A 15943-nucleotide genomic window follows, 5' to 3' on the forward strand; every position below is an offset into this window, starting at 1 on the left:
AACAAGCAAACAAAATAATAGGGTAGTTATTATAGTGATTGGAAGACAATTATTTGGTGTATTGGTAATGAATAATACAAATGACTGAAAGGTATAAATGGCTTTCCAAATAGAGTATAAATAAACTGCATCAATACAAATAGAGGAATTTGTCCCAAAATAAAAAGTGGCTGATGTGTCAACATAAAAGATTGTGCTCCACCTTTTCTTAGCATGGGAATTGGTAAAGAGAGAGAATACCTGCTCAGTCGATTTCAGTCATTTGAGTATTTTATAACAATGCAGAAGTTTTATGGATTATTTCTTAACTTTACATTATTTGATATTAACAAAGTCAGTAGAAAAGGCCGAATGAAGATTCAAGAAGGCAGTTCGATGCTCAGGAATGGATTCAGGAAAGTAACTAATGATCTCTGCAGCTCTTATTGTACAAGTGTTAGCAAGTGTTAGCAGATGCACCAGAGAGCCTGAGTTTGCTAACATTCATACATTGCTTCAGTATCGTGGACTTATTCATGCTATAATTATTATCTGTTTCCATTCATATAAACTTGTTAAATCATACTTTTTTAGAACAAATGCAAAAATGGATGACAATCATTTTAATATATACTCTTGATAACACCATTTCTGTAATTTTTTTTTTATAAAAAAATGCTCAAACTTGGTGTATAATTTAGTGTTAATATGCACGGTTCAAGTGCAGTGTTAAAGCAGTTAATGTAGAAAGTGTAAAATGATGTAATGAGATAATTGTAAAACAAGATTCATGACGTATGTTCAGCTGTACTTCTCAAACCCCAAGCATTCCCTTTGCCTTTACGCTTCAATTTCCCACCGCTTAATAAGCCCCATTCTACATCGAACTCATGTTTAGTTCCTACCCAGCTAACAGAAGTAATTAGACCTCATCCCTGTGAAAATGCTGTGCAGCCTCACGCTAAACCTTTCTGCTGCTGGTCCCAATCTGATGTATGCAAGTGGATTATCCAGTATAGTGAGGTGGTAAATGGAATAATCAGAGGAGAACAAATATTCAAATTGTCAGTGTATGAGGCACGATGAGGGGGATACAGGCTTCGTGTTTGTAAATGCATTACTCATACGTCTAGAGCTATCACATCCATTTACCCAAGGGAGAAGGGGGGGGGGGGGTCTTTCAACCTTCTGGTATGCATGAACAAAAACTAACACAGAACTACTGAGGAAACATGTAAAAGAGTTCCTGTTGCGGCTTCTCTCAGGATTATTAAACAGTTTTTTTTCTACATTGGAAACTAGAGATGTTATTATTCCAATACCAGCATTAGAATTGCCTCCAATACTGTCAAAAATGTTCGCTCGGTCGTCGCCATAAATTTTTATATCTAAATATAATTGTTTTATCTAAATGCACTGATATCTGATCTGTACTCTGTATCGACCGATATGCAAAGTCCAGGTGTCTGAATTGGTAATAGGAAAGGAACAATTGTACCAGAAAATCTCGATTATGGAAACATCTTCTCTAATGGCTAGGCTCATCAAAACGAGCTATTTAAATGAAAATGCTGCAATGGTCTCTGTTGGATACCCCTGTATCCTTTTGTCTGTCCATGTGTCTCTATGTCTCAGTGCGTGTCAGTGTATTTCCCAACACACGCGTAGCAACTGCTGCCAGGGTTCCTCTTGACTTTTCAGAGTTTTGCACCACCGAGTCCAGAGGCACAGAGGGATCTTTTGGCTTAATTTGCATGTAAAGTGAAGCGTGCACCTCTGTGGGCGTGAGGTGCCTCCAGACAGTCCCTCCCCTGTGGCCTGCCAGACTGAGCCAGCCAGCAGCCCTCACTCTTCCCTACCTGCTGGGGTGGGGCATGACGGCACAGTGCACAACATTACAAGGTCCTGTCAATCTCTCCACTGCCCGCCTGGGGTCAACCTTCTGAAGAGCAGCAGGTTGGCAAGGACAAACACGACCCATTCACAATGACTCCCCTCTGCCAGACAGACAAAAGGCATGGACAAGATATTAAAAAAGGCTCACACAGGGCGGCTGACTTTCAAATGCAGGGATTGCAATGCTGCTGGCACTGTATAAGTATCCAATAAAACAAAATAGGCGAGCTAATAAACAAGTAGACTAGGATAAGAAGTGTGGACAAATGCACTGTGAGTGGCACACTGTGAAAAAGTCGATGTTGATGGTGGTTGCTGGGCATTTCAAGAGAGTGTTGAAACCATCTTATCAGAGTTAATAAAGGGAGAGGGTGTTGCGGGCTCACCCATCATCTCTCTTCTCATCAGTGTGGTCTCCAGTCTCGCAGCAGTCGCTAGAGGAGTGGGACCTGGCTCCAAGATTGTGTTTAGATAATGGCCATCTCCAATCATAGATAATCTGGCCCCATCTTTTCTTCACAGACACAGCGGCAGACAAGGTCAGGGGGAAAAAGATTCCTGGCGAGGCTAGGAGGAGATAGGGATGGGGCGGCTCTGAGATGATTTACTGCTGAGATTCACTCAGCTGCCTCCATCACCCTCCGTTAACTTTCTCATCCTGTCATCTCTACCACTCTCACTCTTTTTGTCTTCCATCTCTCACCCCTCTCGCATTCCTCCACGGGCCTTGTACAGAATCCCCACCTCTCTTTCTATCACTCGCTTCATCTCTTCCTTTGCACTGCAATGCCAGTGAGAGAAAGACAGGGGGATAGAAGGATAGAAGGAAAACAACAGAGAAAAGGAGAGTATGACATGTCTTCTTTTCCTCTGTTCCCCTTGGATTGAGGCAGATTGCTTGAGTTTCAAGAGTATAAATAGTTGTTCTCTGTTCCTGCACTGACCACAGAGCAAGTGAGCAAAGGACCCATGACTCCATTGTGGCTCAGTATGTCTGAGTTGAATTCATTGTTTGATCGAACTGGGCAGAAACAAAGTGGTGCTTGAGCTCATCAGATAAATACAGACATTGTGGGGAAGAGGTCAGTTGACTCAAGGAACAAAAATAGATTTAAAAGCCGTGCATCTCCCCTCCCACCATTCTTTCTTGATAATCCAAGAAAAAAATAAAATAAGCTATCAGTCATTCTAATAGACAGCCAGAGAATCCACTCTGTAAGCCACAATGGCTGCCGAGTGGTAGGTTGTCTGTGGTGCCAGGCCCCCCTCGTCATTCTCTGAGCTCTGACACTCACGTATCCCCAGGGACAGGATGTCTCTCAGGGACCGTGAACAAAAGGAGGGCTACTGGAGTCTCCAAACGGAGTAATGGGCCCTAATGCCTTTGCTGGCACGTAATGGAGACCTCTTTACAAGTTCCCATGACAGATAATTGCTGACGTCTTGGTAGTGATAAATGTAAGGTGTACATTTCCCAGTACAACCCTGGATTTGACCCTCCAGATTCCCCACTGGGATTGGTGCACCAGACTGTTCCTCATCGCTCCAAGGATGAATCCCTTTCAACTTTCCCTCCTTAAGTCAGCCCTGGCTGGGCTGTCTATTTTCCTTTTAACCACAGGCCTTCATAGTAAATCTCATTTCATTGTCGGCCGCGACTGTGGTTTACTTCCCGAGCCTGTCTGCTGACTTCCTGTTGCCATTAACGTTCAATATCTCTGTTGGGGCTTGTCTGCTTGGTCTTATTTCATTCTGTGCTTTGTCCTATCCTGTCCTCCCATATAGAAAGTTCATTTGACAGACAAACAGGGGCTGTGCTTGCCTAAGAGCCCTCTGTATTTCATTCACACTGCCTGTTCATCTCCTTTCTCTTTCTACGGAAAAAGAGTAGTAATTGATATTGGGAACCATCCATCCTCCTCTCTTAAGCCCAGAGATCCAATTTATCTTGGTGAGAATGACGATTGGCTCTCGCCCAAGCCTTGTCGGTCAGACTTTGCCTGTTTTCAGATGGCCGTTAATTAAAGTGCCGCCATGACAAAAAAAAGATCTACATCGGGGTGTGTGTGGCAATAGAAATGGGCCATCTGATTCACACTTGACCACATAAATCAGCAAAGTGGCTCAGTTTAATCTGACCTAGGCAGTCTAAATCACCACTCTGAAATGCAAGCACAGGCCAGACACAGACTGGTCCAATTAGATCCAATTCCAGCCATGTAAATCTTTGACTGGCTTAATCTGCATTAACCTCAGTGATGTTAGTCACAAATGGCTTTAGAATGATGTGGTCAATCACCATGCCAGTCAGACTAAAGATGGAGAGAGGAGGCCGCGCAAGAGCATCTGCACAGTGTCAAAGCAAATTGCATAATTTAATGTGATGACTGGTGCTTTTAAATGTGCAGAATAACTTTTAAGAGTTGAGCATCATTTGCATTATAATCTAATGTATCCAATTTAACTAATTAATACGTATAACTAGTGATAAACATGTTAAAAATGTGTTTCAACTGAATCGGACTAAGGGTCTTTTACCAAAAACTGGATAACCCTGAATCTTACTTAGTTTCAATTTAAATTTGATATGTAATGATTTCAAGTTTTAATCTCAGTGTAATATGGCAATATTGAAGCACAAAATTTGCTTTATTAGCTAAAGGTTTTATTATATATTATATATTATTGTTGATTCCAGTGTAATCCAAAAAAAATTACAAAAAAAATTACCTGCCCCTCAAAACGCATCACATTATACAGATCCCTTTTTTGAGTTCCTTTCTTTTCACAAATCCCATAACAAATCAATTATATAAATATAAAATTAATATAAAATATATAAATAAATATTACTCAATAAACTAGTACTGTTTCATTACATTAAGATCAGTAGCTAGATAGTTCGGTAAGTTGAAAGGCCGATACTGTGGTAACATTGATTGACAGTCATTGATTTAAGAGTCGTGAAACCGGCTGTGTAAAAAGATGAATTCATTGTGAAACAGAAAACATATGCAGCACAAATAAGTTTCAGACTCCTTAAATCATGACATGTTGCACTTAGAAAGACTTGAACTGTCTCCTCCCTTTGTTTAGACACTAATACATTTATATATTTATTATTAGAATCCTTACATTGATATCAATTGATAGTATGTTTGTGTGTGTGTGTGTGTGTGTGTGTGTGTGTGTGTGTGTGTGTGTGTGTGTGTGTGTGTGTGTGTGTGTGTGTGTGTGTGTGTGTGTGTGTGTTCCACAGCCTCTAGACTTTACAATCACTCTGTTGAAATCTTTCGGCATTCGTGTCCATCCTCTCTCTCTCCATGTCTCTGTCTTGTCTTTGAACTGCTCCCAGTGACTGTGAACCTGAGACAGACCCTCTGCTGGCACAGATGGGAAGTCAATAGAAGCAAGTGACCTATATTACAGGCTACTCTGCTAACTCCCAGTGTGTCTCCAGTGAGAGCAGAATATTAAGGATTGCACGTGTGCTACTCCAGTGCATTCCTGTGTTTGCGTGCATGTGTTTGCGTGTTTTTAAGGAGGGTGTGCAACAGAGACCAGGAGAAGGTTAATTACCTCCTCGTCCTTCGCTGTCGGCTGGCTTCACCTGGATGGGCCGGTTCATCTGGAGAGAGAAGAGGAGAGAAGGAAGAGAAGGGAAATCCCTGGTTAGTACGCAACGATAGGAGCAACTGCTGCAATGTGTAAAGTGAGAAGAGAACAAGTGATATGTGGCAGTGTTCCTAGTCCTAATGTTCTAAGTTTGTCCAGCTCTGTGGGCTAAACACAAAAATCAAACAGTGACAATGTCGTAAAAAAAGATAAATCTGTGCAGTGCTCCATGCCAGCGTGTTTAATTAATCCAGGGCACTGGCTCTAGAGATGCCTGAATTCCCCTCACAGTTCAGCAGAATTAGCACTTTTCAATGACGGAGCCACACTGGGTGTCAGATGGCACTTGGAGATTAATGCCATTACATCAGCCACTCCCAGCCCCACGGGGAAAGGTCCTTTCTGGCTGGCCCTTGCTCTTCCTGTCCGCTCCTGGCTCCAGACTCCCAGTCACCAGCGAACATTCTGCTCATCCCTGACCAACAGCAATTCCTCTTTCTCTGACTCCATCTCTTCCACCTCTCTTGCCTCTCTATACACAGAATCTCTTTGGCAACTCACAAATCAATGTCCCACAGGTGTGGTTAGCCAACCCCACCCTGCACCACCAAACAGCGTATAGCTTTGAAACAGCTCGTGAAAGGTTAACAGTAGGGAATCGATAAACAACCTTTGAAGATCCATTTCATATTGAGGTGAAAACAAAGAACCCTTTTAAAAACTGCCTGCCTTGAATACAACAAAAATCCCTTGGTTCTTTTTGCTCCCCTGACGATGCTTTTACATTTTTTCTCACCTACCAGAGTTTAAATAAACAGAAAAGACTCACTTTTGTACCTTATCAGAAACAGGTATGATTTTCCATCTCACCTCTGTGAAATGGGTGAGTGTTAGGAGCAAACCTTGAAGAAGACCCTTGCTTATTGAGGCTAGCCACTTTTGTCATACTTGGCATTGTGATATTCTGGGTTCAGTGGGCATTGGGCCCATCTTTCTAACTAGGCCATGTGGACAGCTCCATCATGGGATTGCCAGTGAATGGCACACGGTACTGCCCACTCAGATCTGTCCACTCCAGAAGCAAAGTGGGTGTTGGGCCCTCAGGCAACGCAGCACTTGACAGCAGTTGACATGAGCATGGACCATGGCCAAATATAGAACTAAGACTGGTGGACATGTATAGACAAGCGTATACATGGTGATACCCTGGGGACACAAAGTACTCAGCTGGCAATATGCTGTGACACTGGAACAAAGCTTTGAGAAATGACGGACGCATTACAAAGACAAGCATATGAAGCCGCATCAACACACACACACACACACACTGACTCAGGGGAAATAGTATCCATACCATGGACCTGCAAATGCATCTCCACACGTATATGCTAGCTGTAGTGTCTAAGGTAATAATACGTAAAAGCTTAGACAAATTGATCTACTGTGATTTGGTGCACAACGTTGACAGTGTGCAGATGCTAACTAACAAAATAAATACTGTCAAATCACATCTTGCTTAAAATAGTCTTCATGTTGCAATGTCGCAGGGTGCGTTGCTTTGTCAGAATGACCATCCTCCAAGTGTGCAGAAATACAAAGGTCATATACTTAGTTTCTGCAGCTGTCAGTGTCAGATGAGATAAAGTATCGCTGAGAATGACGCTGACCTGCTGACGCACTGCCAGTCACTCTGAATAAACATCATCCATCAACACTAACAGCGCTACTCTGACATATTTGTCAATCCTTTAACCGTTATTACATTTAATTAAAAGGAAAGTAGAGGTGACTTACTTCTTTCAAGCCCAAACAAAAAGGCTTGAAAGAGAAAATTTCCTTATTTTCTCAAGGGGGACCTTGATTCCAGATGTTTCGGCAGCTCTGTCTGGCTCACTGGCACTGGGGGATGGAGTTAATATGGAGTCCTGTTGGGTTGTGTTTATAGTGTGAATCCAGTCTAGAACCCTGTCTAATGATTTGTCTGTGGATAACAGCCTTCAATATTACTTTGGATATTATTTACATGTGAGTCTTAGGTAAAGTTCAGGTGAGGTGCAGCATTGATGTATGTCGGTGTGTGGTAGAGCGGATTAAGGTCAGTTGGAGCATTCTAAGCAGTAAGTTAAGATTCTGTGCCTACACACATTACAAAAGTGTGTATTTTTGTGTGTTTGTGTGTGTCTGTGTGTGTTTGTTTGAGAGCAGCAGCTCAGGTCGGGGGCAGAATTTGTCTCGCATAAGAGGTTTAGGGTAGTCCCAAGATCCCTGCCCAGTGATCAGTCAGCATCCAGGTCTTATCGCCAGTGATTGGTCAGGAGGCTTCATTAGTAGCCCCTGAGCCACTGCAGCAGCTAGAGTCATTAGACCACCCAAAAGTACACTTGGGGTTGCCAAGCAACCGAGCGGAGCTGACCGGCAGGCAGACGAGGCGAGCTGGCCGTCGGTCTGTGGGCTGTTCGCCAACCAATTGGCACTCATTTCTTTCTTGTTCTTTTTTTCTTCACTTGGTCCAAGGAGGTCATAGTGAGAAGGGAGGAAGAAAAAAGATTTCTCAACTCCCAACTCCTGGCGTGTCCCACTTTCATGTCCCTTTTTCAGTGACTGTGACAATGAGTTTTCAGTCGAGTCTGCTGTAACTTTTGCTCCATCTTCCTGCCAAATTATGAAGTTCAGCTCGATGCCAGACTTCGGAGCTGTGAGTGGCGCACCGACACATATGGCAGGAGTTATGTCGTCTGCTGCTCTGAGCTACTTTTATTGTGTCCTCTACATATATTCTCTTGCGCTAACAGAGGGGATGTTTTGAACTCTCAAGTTTATTGCACAGAAATCTTGATGTTGACTTTACTTGTACTACTATACTCTCCCTCTCGCACTCTTTTTCTCTCACACACACTCACACACACACACACACACAGAGGCACAAAAGTCTTGGGGCTCAATAACAGCAGGTGGCTTAGGTGACATTTTAATCCCTTATTACTGAGTGCAGGATTAGCCAACAGATCAAGGCAGAGTTAATTATATGAATTCATCAGAGGCTGGGCGAAGAGGCAGCCCACTTTCCCCTAAGGCCAGGACCCACCCCCACCACCCCCACCACCCACCCTTTGCGCACAGACGTACATGCACACACATCGAGCAAGAGGGCAAGTGACATTCAGTCTGTCGTAGAAGCTACTTCCTTATTAGCATCGCAGCAGCAGAAAGCTAAGATAGCACATACATCTGAGCCTCGAGAGACGCTGTGAGACAAATGACATCCACTACCTGCCCGTCGGGCCACAGCCGAATGAACTGCATAGACACCGGCGAGGAAGACTACAGGCTTTTTCATCCTGTAGACGTGTGGCTGCCGAGGCTGAAAGGAGTTCAACACCACCCCCCCGTCTTGCTTTATCTTTGTCTCTCTCTGCCCCTTTGGCCTCCAAAACCAATATGCTTCCCACCACAGCCCCTTAATGGGTTGATCAATGCTGACAAATAGGCAGCTCATGCTGTCTTGCCTAGGCTCTCTCAGCTCTGTGCCTGTGTGCTGCTGCACTTAGAGAGGCCATCTCTCTTTCTCCTCATCTCTCCCCTTTTTCTATCTTTCTTTTTCTTTCCCTCACTTTTCCCCCCCTCACTATATTTCCCCCTCTTTCATGCTCTACTTCCTTTATGTCTATACGTTCATTTTTTTCTTTGTTCTAATCTCCAGGGGCGAATCTATATTTTTCATTCTGTTATGATGAATAAAAGTCAGCTGAAGTCACGGAGGAGTGGAGAACCAACAGTGTGGAAGAGAGAAACTTGATCACAATTCCCAGCAAAGGACTCTGTGTGTAAGTTTCAGAGCATTGAGCTGCGTGTGTGTGCACATGTGCGTGTGTGTGTGTGTTCAAGTCCATATGTCTTTTGCCAGTGCGTCTGATTGATAATAGTGCAGTGGAGGGGAAGAAAGACAAGGACACTGCTGGCCTTTGACCGCGTTTGACCATGCTGTGTGAATGTCACTGCTCACAAAGCAAGCAAGGAGAAATGCTATCTATCAGAGCCTATAAATACAGAAACATTTTCCCTCACAAGCACGACTAAGGGTGAGCACTGATAGTCTTACTCCACTTTCACTGTAAATTAAAACTTTCTTGCTAGATGACTAGCATCCTGTGCAAAGATGAACTTCCTTCCAAAATCTGAATTGATGAATAGACTACATAATAAATCAGTTCAGTTTTGATCTGTACATTTATAACATTTATCTCAGTTGTTAACTTCTATTTAGTCTGCTGAACCTGTTGGGAAGCGTATGCAAGCATGCGATCATCCAACTTTAGGATTATAATCTTTTGTTTGTTAGTATAATTACACAAAATCAACAGATTACCATGCAATGTGGGGGACGGATGCAGCATGGGTCAGGGAAGAACCTGGATGGATACAGATTTTTTTTTAACTCCATTTAACAAAGTGAGAAGAGGTGTTTTTAACATCCCAGATTTTCCATGGAATAATTCATGAATGTTGATGAAACAAATCAGGCATATTTAGAGGACTACTACTTATGAATGTCTGAAATTGTGGCCGTTTGATTGAATTTAAGGGGATTGTTGGGCCTTTTGTTGTTCTGACTGCCATTCTTTTTATTTCATATTTTCCTTGTTTGGTAACATGAGCACAAACACACACAAAATCCTTTAAATGCTGCAAGTGGAATAAATGTCAAGTCACTCAGAAAAACAGCCAAAGGAATAAGAAATAAAAATTGTAGGAACGCACACACACATTTTTATAAATTTGCAATGATCCCTGTAAGTGTCATGTCATGTGCACTTGATGCACAATGAAGGCGTATCCGGGCGCACCTGCTATTTTTGTTCTTCAGTGAGCATCCACGCAGGGTGAAGGGGGGTATTAATAGGAGGCTTTGGTGATGAATCATTACCTTCTCAGCCAGTCACATTACTCATCTCGTAACTTTTAAACAGCTGTGCCAATCACAGTGGCACATGAAGAATATGGCTCACGAAAAGAGGGGAAGAGCCTAGACCAGTTTGTCTAAATATGAAAATAACCTTGCGTAGTAAATGCAGAGGCAAACGCACAAATATACAGTGTCTTACGACAAACAGGGCACTAAAGGCAAAAGATGAAATCACCAATTTTGCTCTTACAATAAAGCATGGTTTTATTGGGAAAGAGGTGTTTTTAATTTCGACAGTAAAACTCTCTCATTGTCTGATTTAGTTTTTTTAATTTAGGAAGTTAATGAAGTTAAACTAATTTAGTTTTGGCTTCATCCAAACAACAAATGTGCTATTCTGCCAAAACTGTGATTGAGCATTAGTCTCTTTTGAGCCCTGCAAAAACAGACAATTCCCTAAAATATAACCTAGCACTCACATGACTTCCTCTGGAGGATTGTGGGAATGATTTAGTTCGAAAACAAATCTTTACCACGTACTCTTTCACAAGTCGCCAAATTAAAAATTGAACAGAAACACTTACACCAACATTTCTGTTTATCCACAGCTACAGATCAATCTCTATTGTGATTAAAGAAAATTGGGAATTTAATGGAGGCTTCAGAATCCTTTGATTAAGAATACACACAGCTCTTGCATTATTGTAAGACTCATTTTTGATATGGACAAAGAGAGAGGATATTTTATATACTGGACTCAGTGGTTGTGAATCAATTATGTTATGTTGTGCAAATAGTGAACATTTAACTGATACCTATGTGCACTTTACAGTTGTATCCCGAAGTTCTAACAGTGAAATTATACAAACAAATGAGTCAATGAAAAAACGGGTTAATTATTTCCTCTTTGCAGTTATTTCATCTGACTTCCTCTCGTTTCATCCCACACATCAAATACCGTTTGGTTTTCCAAGTCGTCGGGTACTATTCTGTTGATAAGCCATCTATTGTTTGATGCCTCTCATTATCATTCTGTAGTTTCGCCGTCATCGAATTCATTGGAGCTGTTGATGCCATTTACAGCCTTTTAAGTGCTATAAAAGATATTTAATGCACACTGACTTTTCTTGAAGAGCCAATAAAGTCTGAAACAGGGGAGCCTCAGTCCCAAAGGAGATGTTAGGAGAGAGCCTGACCTTTACCCATTACAGAATCACAATACATGTAAATGCCCTGACCTCTGTGATGTGTCTTTAGAGGTTTAGGAAGCATTTGACTGTTTCATTGAATGGATTTGGCATTTCTGTCAATACTAACTAAGAGGGTGAGTATTAACAGAGTGCTTTCAGTTTATGTCATACTTAACCCACTAAAAGGAGAATAGTAAATAGAAACCAGACAACATGTCTTGATTACAATGATAATCTGTTTAGGTAATGTTATCTCTTATTTAATTTGAATTTTTCTCTTTTTTATACAATTATCGTACGATTATCCTGCTGGCGAGAGCCTCAGATCCTGCCAGCCTGTGCTGTACCAGCCCAGACAACTGCCTTCATCACCAATCGCTCACATGTCAGGACATCCTGCGCCTCATTTCTGTACGGATAAGAAACAGGTCCAGAGCAGCGCAGCGGGAACAAGTCTTTCTCTTAAATTGGTGTGCAAGTTCACAGCGGCTTTCCTGTGAGGCCAGCGAGTTGGGAGAGGTCGAGCCTGCCAGGTGTGTCGTGAGGAGACGGGTTATAGTCGGAGTGATCATACACTTGCCTATCTCCCTTGAAAACACAGGGAGGAGGGCTGTGTCTGCCTCGCTGCGAGGAGAGGAAGAGGGAGAAGGGGTGCTGACAGCTCAGCAGAGGGTGGCTGGCGGTGAAACGCTGCCTATTTATAGCTCTGAGCCCAAGCTCCTATTTAAAGACTAGGTACTTTGGGTCGGGTCGGAAAGGGGAGGCGGGCAGCAGCGGCAAAAAAAAATTCGGTCTTTTAATCGTTGGGTTTTAATTTATCTCTGTAAATTTTTGAGTCTCTGAACCGGTCCGTACCACCCTGCCCTGTTTAGTCTGGTCCAACCCAACCTTGTCTTGGGGACCTCTTCCCAGCCTACATTCATAATAGCCCAATTCCCCCTCCTATTTTTATTCTTACTCCACCGGCGCCCAGCAGGACTCCTCTTGAGGTGGGACAGTTTCAGACAGAGAGTGGATGAGAAATCGAGCCATCATCTTATCCTCTGCTCCATAAAGCCTCTGTTCTTCCTCTGAGTGTAGATGGATTGCTGTGCAGATCACTGCAACCAATGGGCAGCACACTACATTACATTTATTGCTCCCCCCACTCCCCCCCCACCCATCTCCCTCTCTCTTCTTCCCGTGGATATGGGGTGGATGGAAAGAAGGACAGGGGGAGTCGGGGGTGGAGGTGCATCGGGGGAAGGAGGGGGTGACGATTCGACACAGTGAGACAAGACTAACAAATTAGTCAAAGTGACAGGGTGTTTTATGAGGTCTGCTCTTGTGAGGCGACTGCTGCTCTCCCCTCTCTCTCTCTGTCTCTCTCTCTCTTGCTCTGGGGCCGCAGGGACACCATGCCAGGGCGGTGTGTGTGTGTGTGTGTGTGTGTGGTACATATTTGTGCATTTGAAACTGAGAGAAAAGCAGCAAAGGATGTGGTGGAATATGGAAGGAGCAGCAAGCAAGTGTAAGATAGAGGAATAGAGAAGGAAGATATAATGAATACAAGAGGAGAGGCTCAGCGATTAAAAAAAAAGGCGGCAGAGTTTCAGCTTCGCTTTAAGTTTTCCTTTTCATTTTGCAAGCTATGATATAACAGCCACTCTTACACATATAGTTATCTTCAGTCTTAACATATTTAAGAGGGATATTGAAGTATTTATGAAGTACCTAATTATACTTTCATGTAAAGTACATTAATGTCCCCATGCATCTATGAAGTAAGTGCTCTTACTGTCCAGCATTTATTATCTATAACTTTGTGAAGTGATATTCAAACTGTCATGTAAACTCTTTTATAACTGGAGATTTTGGATGAGAGACTGTGAACTTAAAGATCTTTTCAAAAGCAAAACAATTCAAGTTGATAATAACGCACACAGTTTGCATAGAGGATAAAATGTCCACACTCGAGCCCTGCACACAAACAAAACACCAGAATGGGAATAGCAGGGAATAACCTGGTACCTCCCCGGGAGCATCCATCACTCCGCGCAGCCACAGTACAAATGTTTCTGAGTCGGGCCAGAAAAACAGCCAGAGTGGCTCACAGTACAAAGAGGAGTGGGAGAATAATAATAAGTGGAAGGTAATGACATGCCATGCATCTATCAGATTTACGAGAGTCTATGTCCTGCTCTGCTCCTCTCAAACACCCGCCGGCCGGGTCTGCGCCGCAGCCAGTACACACCACAGCGCTGATGAGAGGAGTCAGAGGTGAGCAATCATAGAGCACAGAGCAAAGGCGAGAATGGAGCTGGAATCGCTCTGCTGTGGGCAATGACAACATCCAGCAATCGGGCTCTGAAGGCCCAGAGCACACACATACACACTGACAAACAAACCAAAATGGCCTTCACAAATGCAAAAGGAAACCTGAAAAGCAAATATGGAACAGGCATAGAGTAGCATTTAAAGAATGTGCACACATACAGCTCTACATTCAAATAGATACTGAAAAAAAAAGAATATCAATTTGTGGTGGGCCACTGTTAATGTTGTGCTGGTCAATCAATTAATCAAATTTTAGTTGTATAGCCCATATTCACAAATCACAATTTATCTCACAGGGCTTTAACAAGTTGTGACATCCTCTGCCCTTAACCCTCAGCAAGAGTAAGGAAAAAAAATACTAAAAACCTTTTAACAGGGTAAAAAGATTGAGACACCTCAGAGAGAGCAACATGTGAGGAACCCTCTACCAGGACGGACCGAAGTGCAATAGATGCCATGTGTAATGGAGAACATCAGAAAGATATGAGTATTTGCCGCATTGATGAGAATAAACAGTTTGTGGCACAATGGAAGGTAAATTAATTGACGGATTATTGTCAGTAATGGTCGAGTATCTGAGTTGAAATATTGTATATCAAGCAGTCTTGTTGTAATCATCGTCCATGGTCAGCAGTCATCATGACAATAACTGGTGGTTGCAACAAATAAATCGGTGTATGGGAAACATTAAGAGGTGTGAAAATATTTCAGGTTCATGATGAAACTTTAACGGGTTAGAGGACGTCGGCTGAAGAGCCGGTCCTTCAATGTGGCTCAGAACTCACTTGCATTCACATCTGCACTTAGAGCTGACCACTTCTGACCTGATCAAAATGTTTTTTAAGGCCTGAACTGTGATACAAATTCACATGTTTGTTACTGTCGTTTTTGCGATGTACCTATGGAGAATGGTAATAGTAGTGCTGCCACCTGAAAGTCTAAGAGTCAAATCAAATCATCAGTCCGAACCCGCTCAGTCGACTAGGATTCTTCAAGTTGAACCTTTATTTTTATTAGAAGTAGCTGCAGAGTGAGTGCTCATCACTTTCACATGGCTCTCTGGGGTAAAATCATTCCACTACGTCAAGTTGACTTGACCACTTGGTGAAACGATCTACAACCTGGATCCAGGGTGAGTCTGAGGTAGAGTAGTCTTTGGCTTCCGTTTGATATTCAGTGTCAGCAAAAATTGCGCACATTTCAGAACTGTTTTCAGCGCAGTTAGCGCACTTTAGCTTTGAGGGATGACTTGGCTTGATTACTATAATATGTTAACCATGCTGTCACTCTAAACATTCTGCTAAAACATTTGGCAGTCTAATAAAGTGTTGCTTGATAGTCTGCTGATAGTCTACTATAATCTCTACATGAATCGAGAATTGATAATATACATATGGTGAACAGATTGTTTTTGTATTTTACTAGACGGTTACATTGCCTTGTTTAAAGTTTTAACATTTGTTGGGTCAGGGAAGTGGATGAGTTTGTGTTTGATTGGATTCACTAATAAAAAGGCACAGTATGAAGACATTATTTTTTTTATAAAATTGTAATTTTCAAGAACAACAGTCATTTTAAGACTTTACAAAATGAAGTACTTAATTTGCTAGATATCACAATCATCATTTTATCATTACCATGAACACTCAGACACTGCAGATGTTAATGTAATCTAAATGATGATCTTGGTGCACATGCATACAAAAATAAACACACACACACACAGGCTTTCAGCACTGCAAATAATGGTGCAGTATCCATAACACATACACTCACATACTGTAATGAAGCTACACTACAGTACATTAGCGAACCTGTGCATCACATCACATTATATCAACCTGGTATGAACATAACACAACACAATTCCCAGTAGAATAACAGCAAGAACTGAACTGTAATAATTGTACAAACATCACACAAGTGTCAGATGTAAAATAGTGTAGGTAGTGTTGAGTTAACAACATTCATGTGTTGACCTGAGAGAGGGAGTCATTGCATTGTCTCTCCTCTCTCTTTAAAGCAGATGCATGTACAATTACCA

At 42.3% G+C, this 15943-nt stretch overlaps 1 protein-coding gene across 8 annotated transcripts in view; it reads right to left on the bottom strand.

The window, feature by feature from the left end:
* Positions 1-15943, bottom strand: part of celf6 (CUGBP Elav-like family member 6) — a 125198-nt gene that overhangs the window by 29830 nt on the left and 79425 nt on the right. For all 8 annotated transcript variants that reach the window (XM_061067955.1, XM_061067954.1, XM_061067960.1 and 5 more), the window contains exon 3: positions 5455-5503. In XM_061067955.1, the coding sequence (XP_060923938.1) occupies positions 5455-5503 (49 nt within the window). The remainder of the gene's footprint in view (positions 1-5454; positions 5504-15943) is intronic.

The sequence above is a fragment of the Limanda limanda genome, chromosome 3 (assembly GCF_963576545.1).
Source record: "Limanda limanda chromosome 3, fLimLim1.1, whole genome shotgun sequence".
Classification (NCBI taxonomy): Eukaryota; Metazoa; Chordata; class Actinopteri; order Pleuronectiformes; family Pleuronectidae; genus Limanda; species Limanda limanda.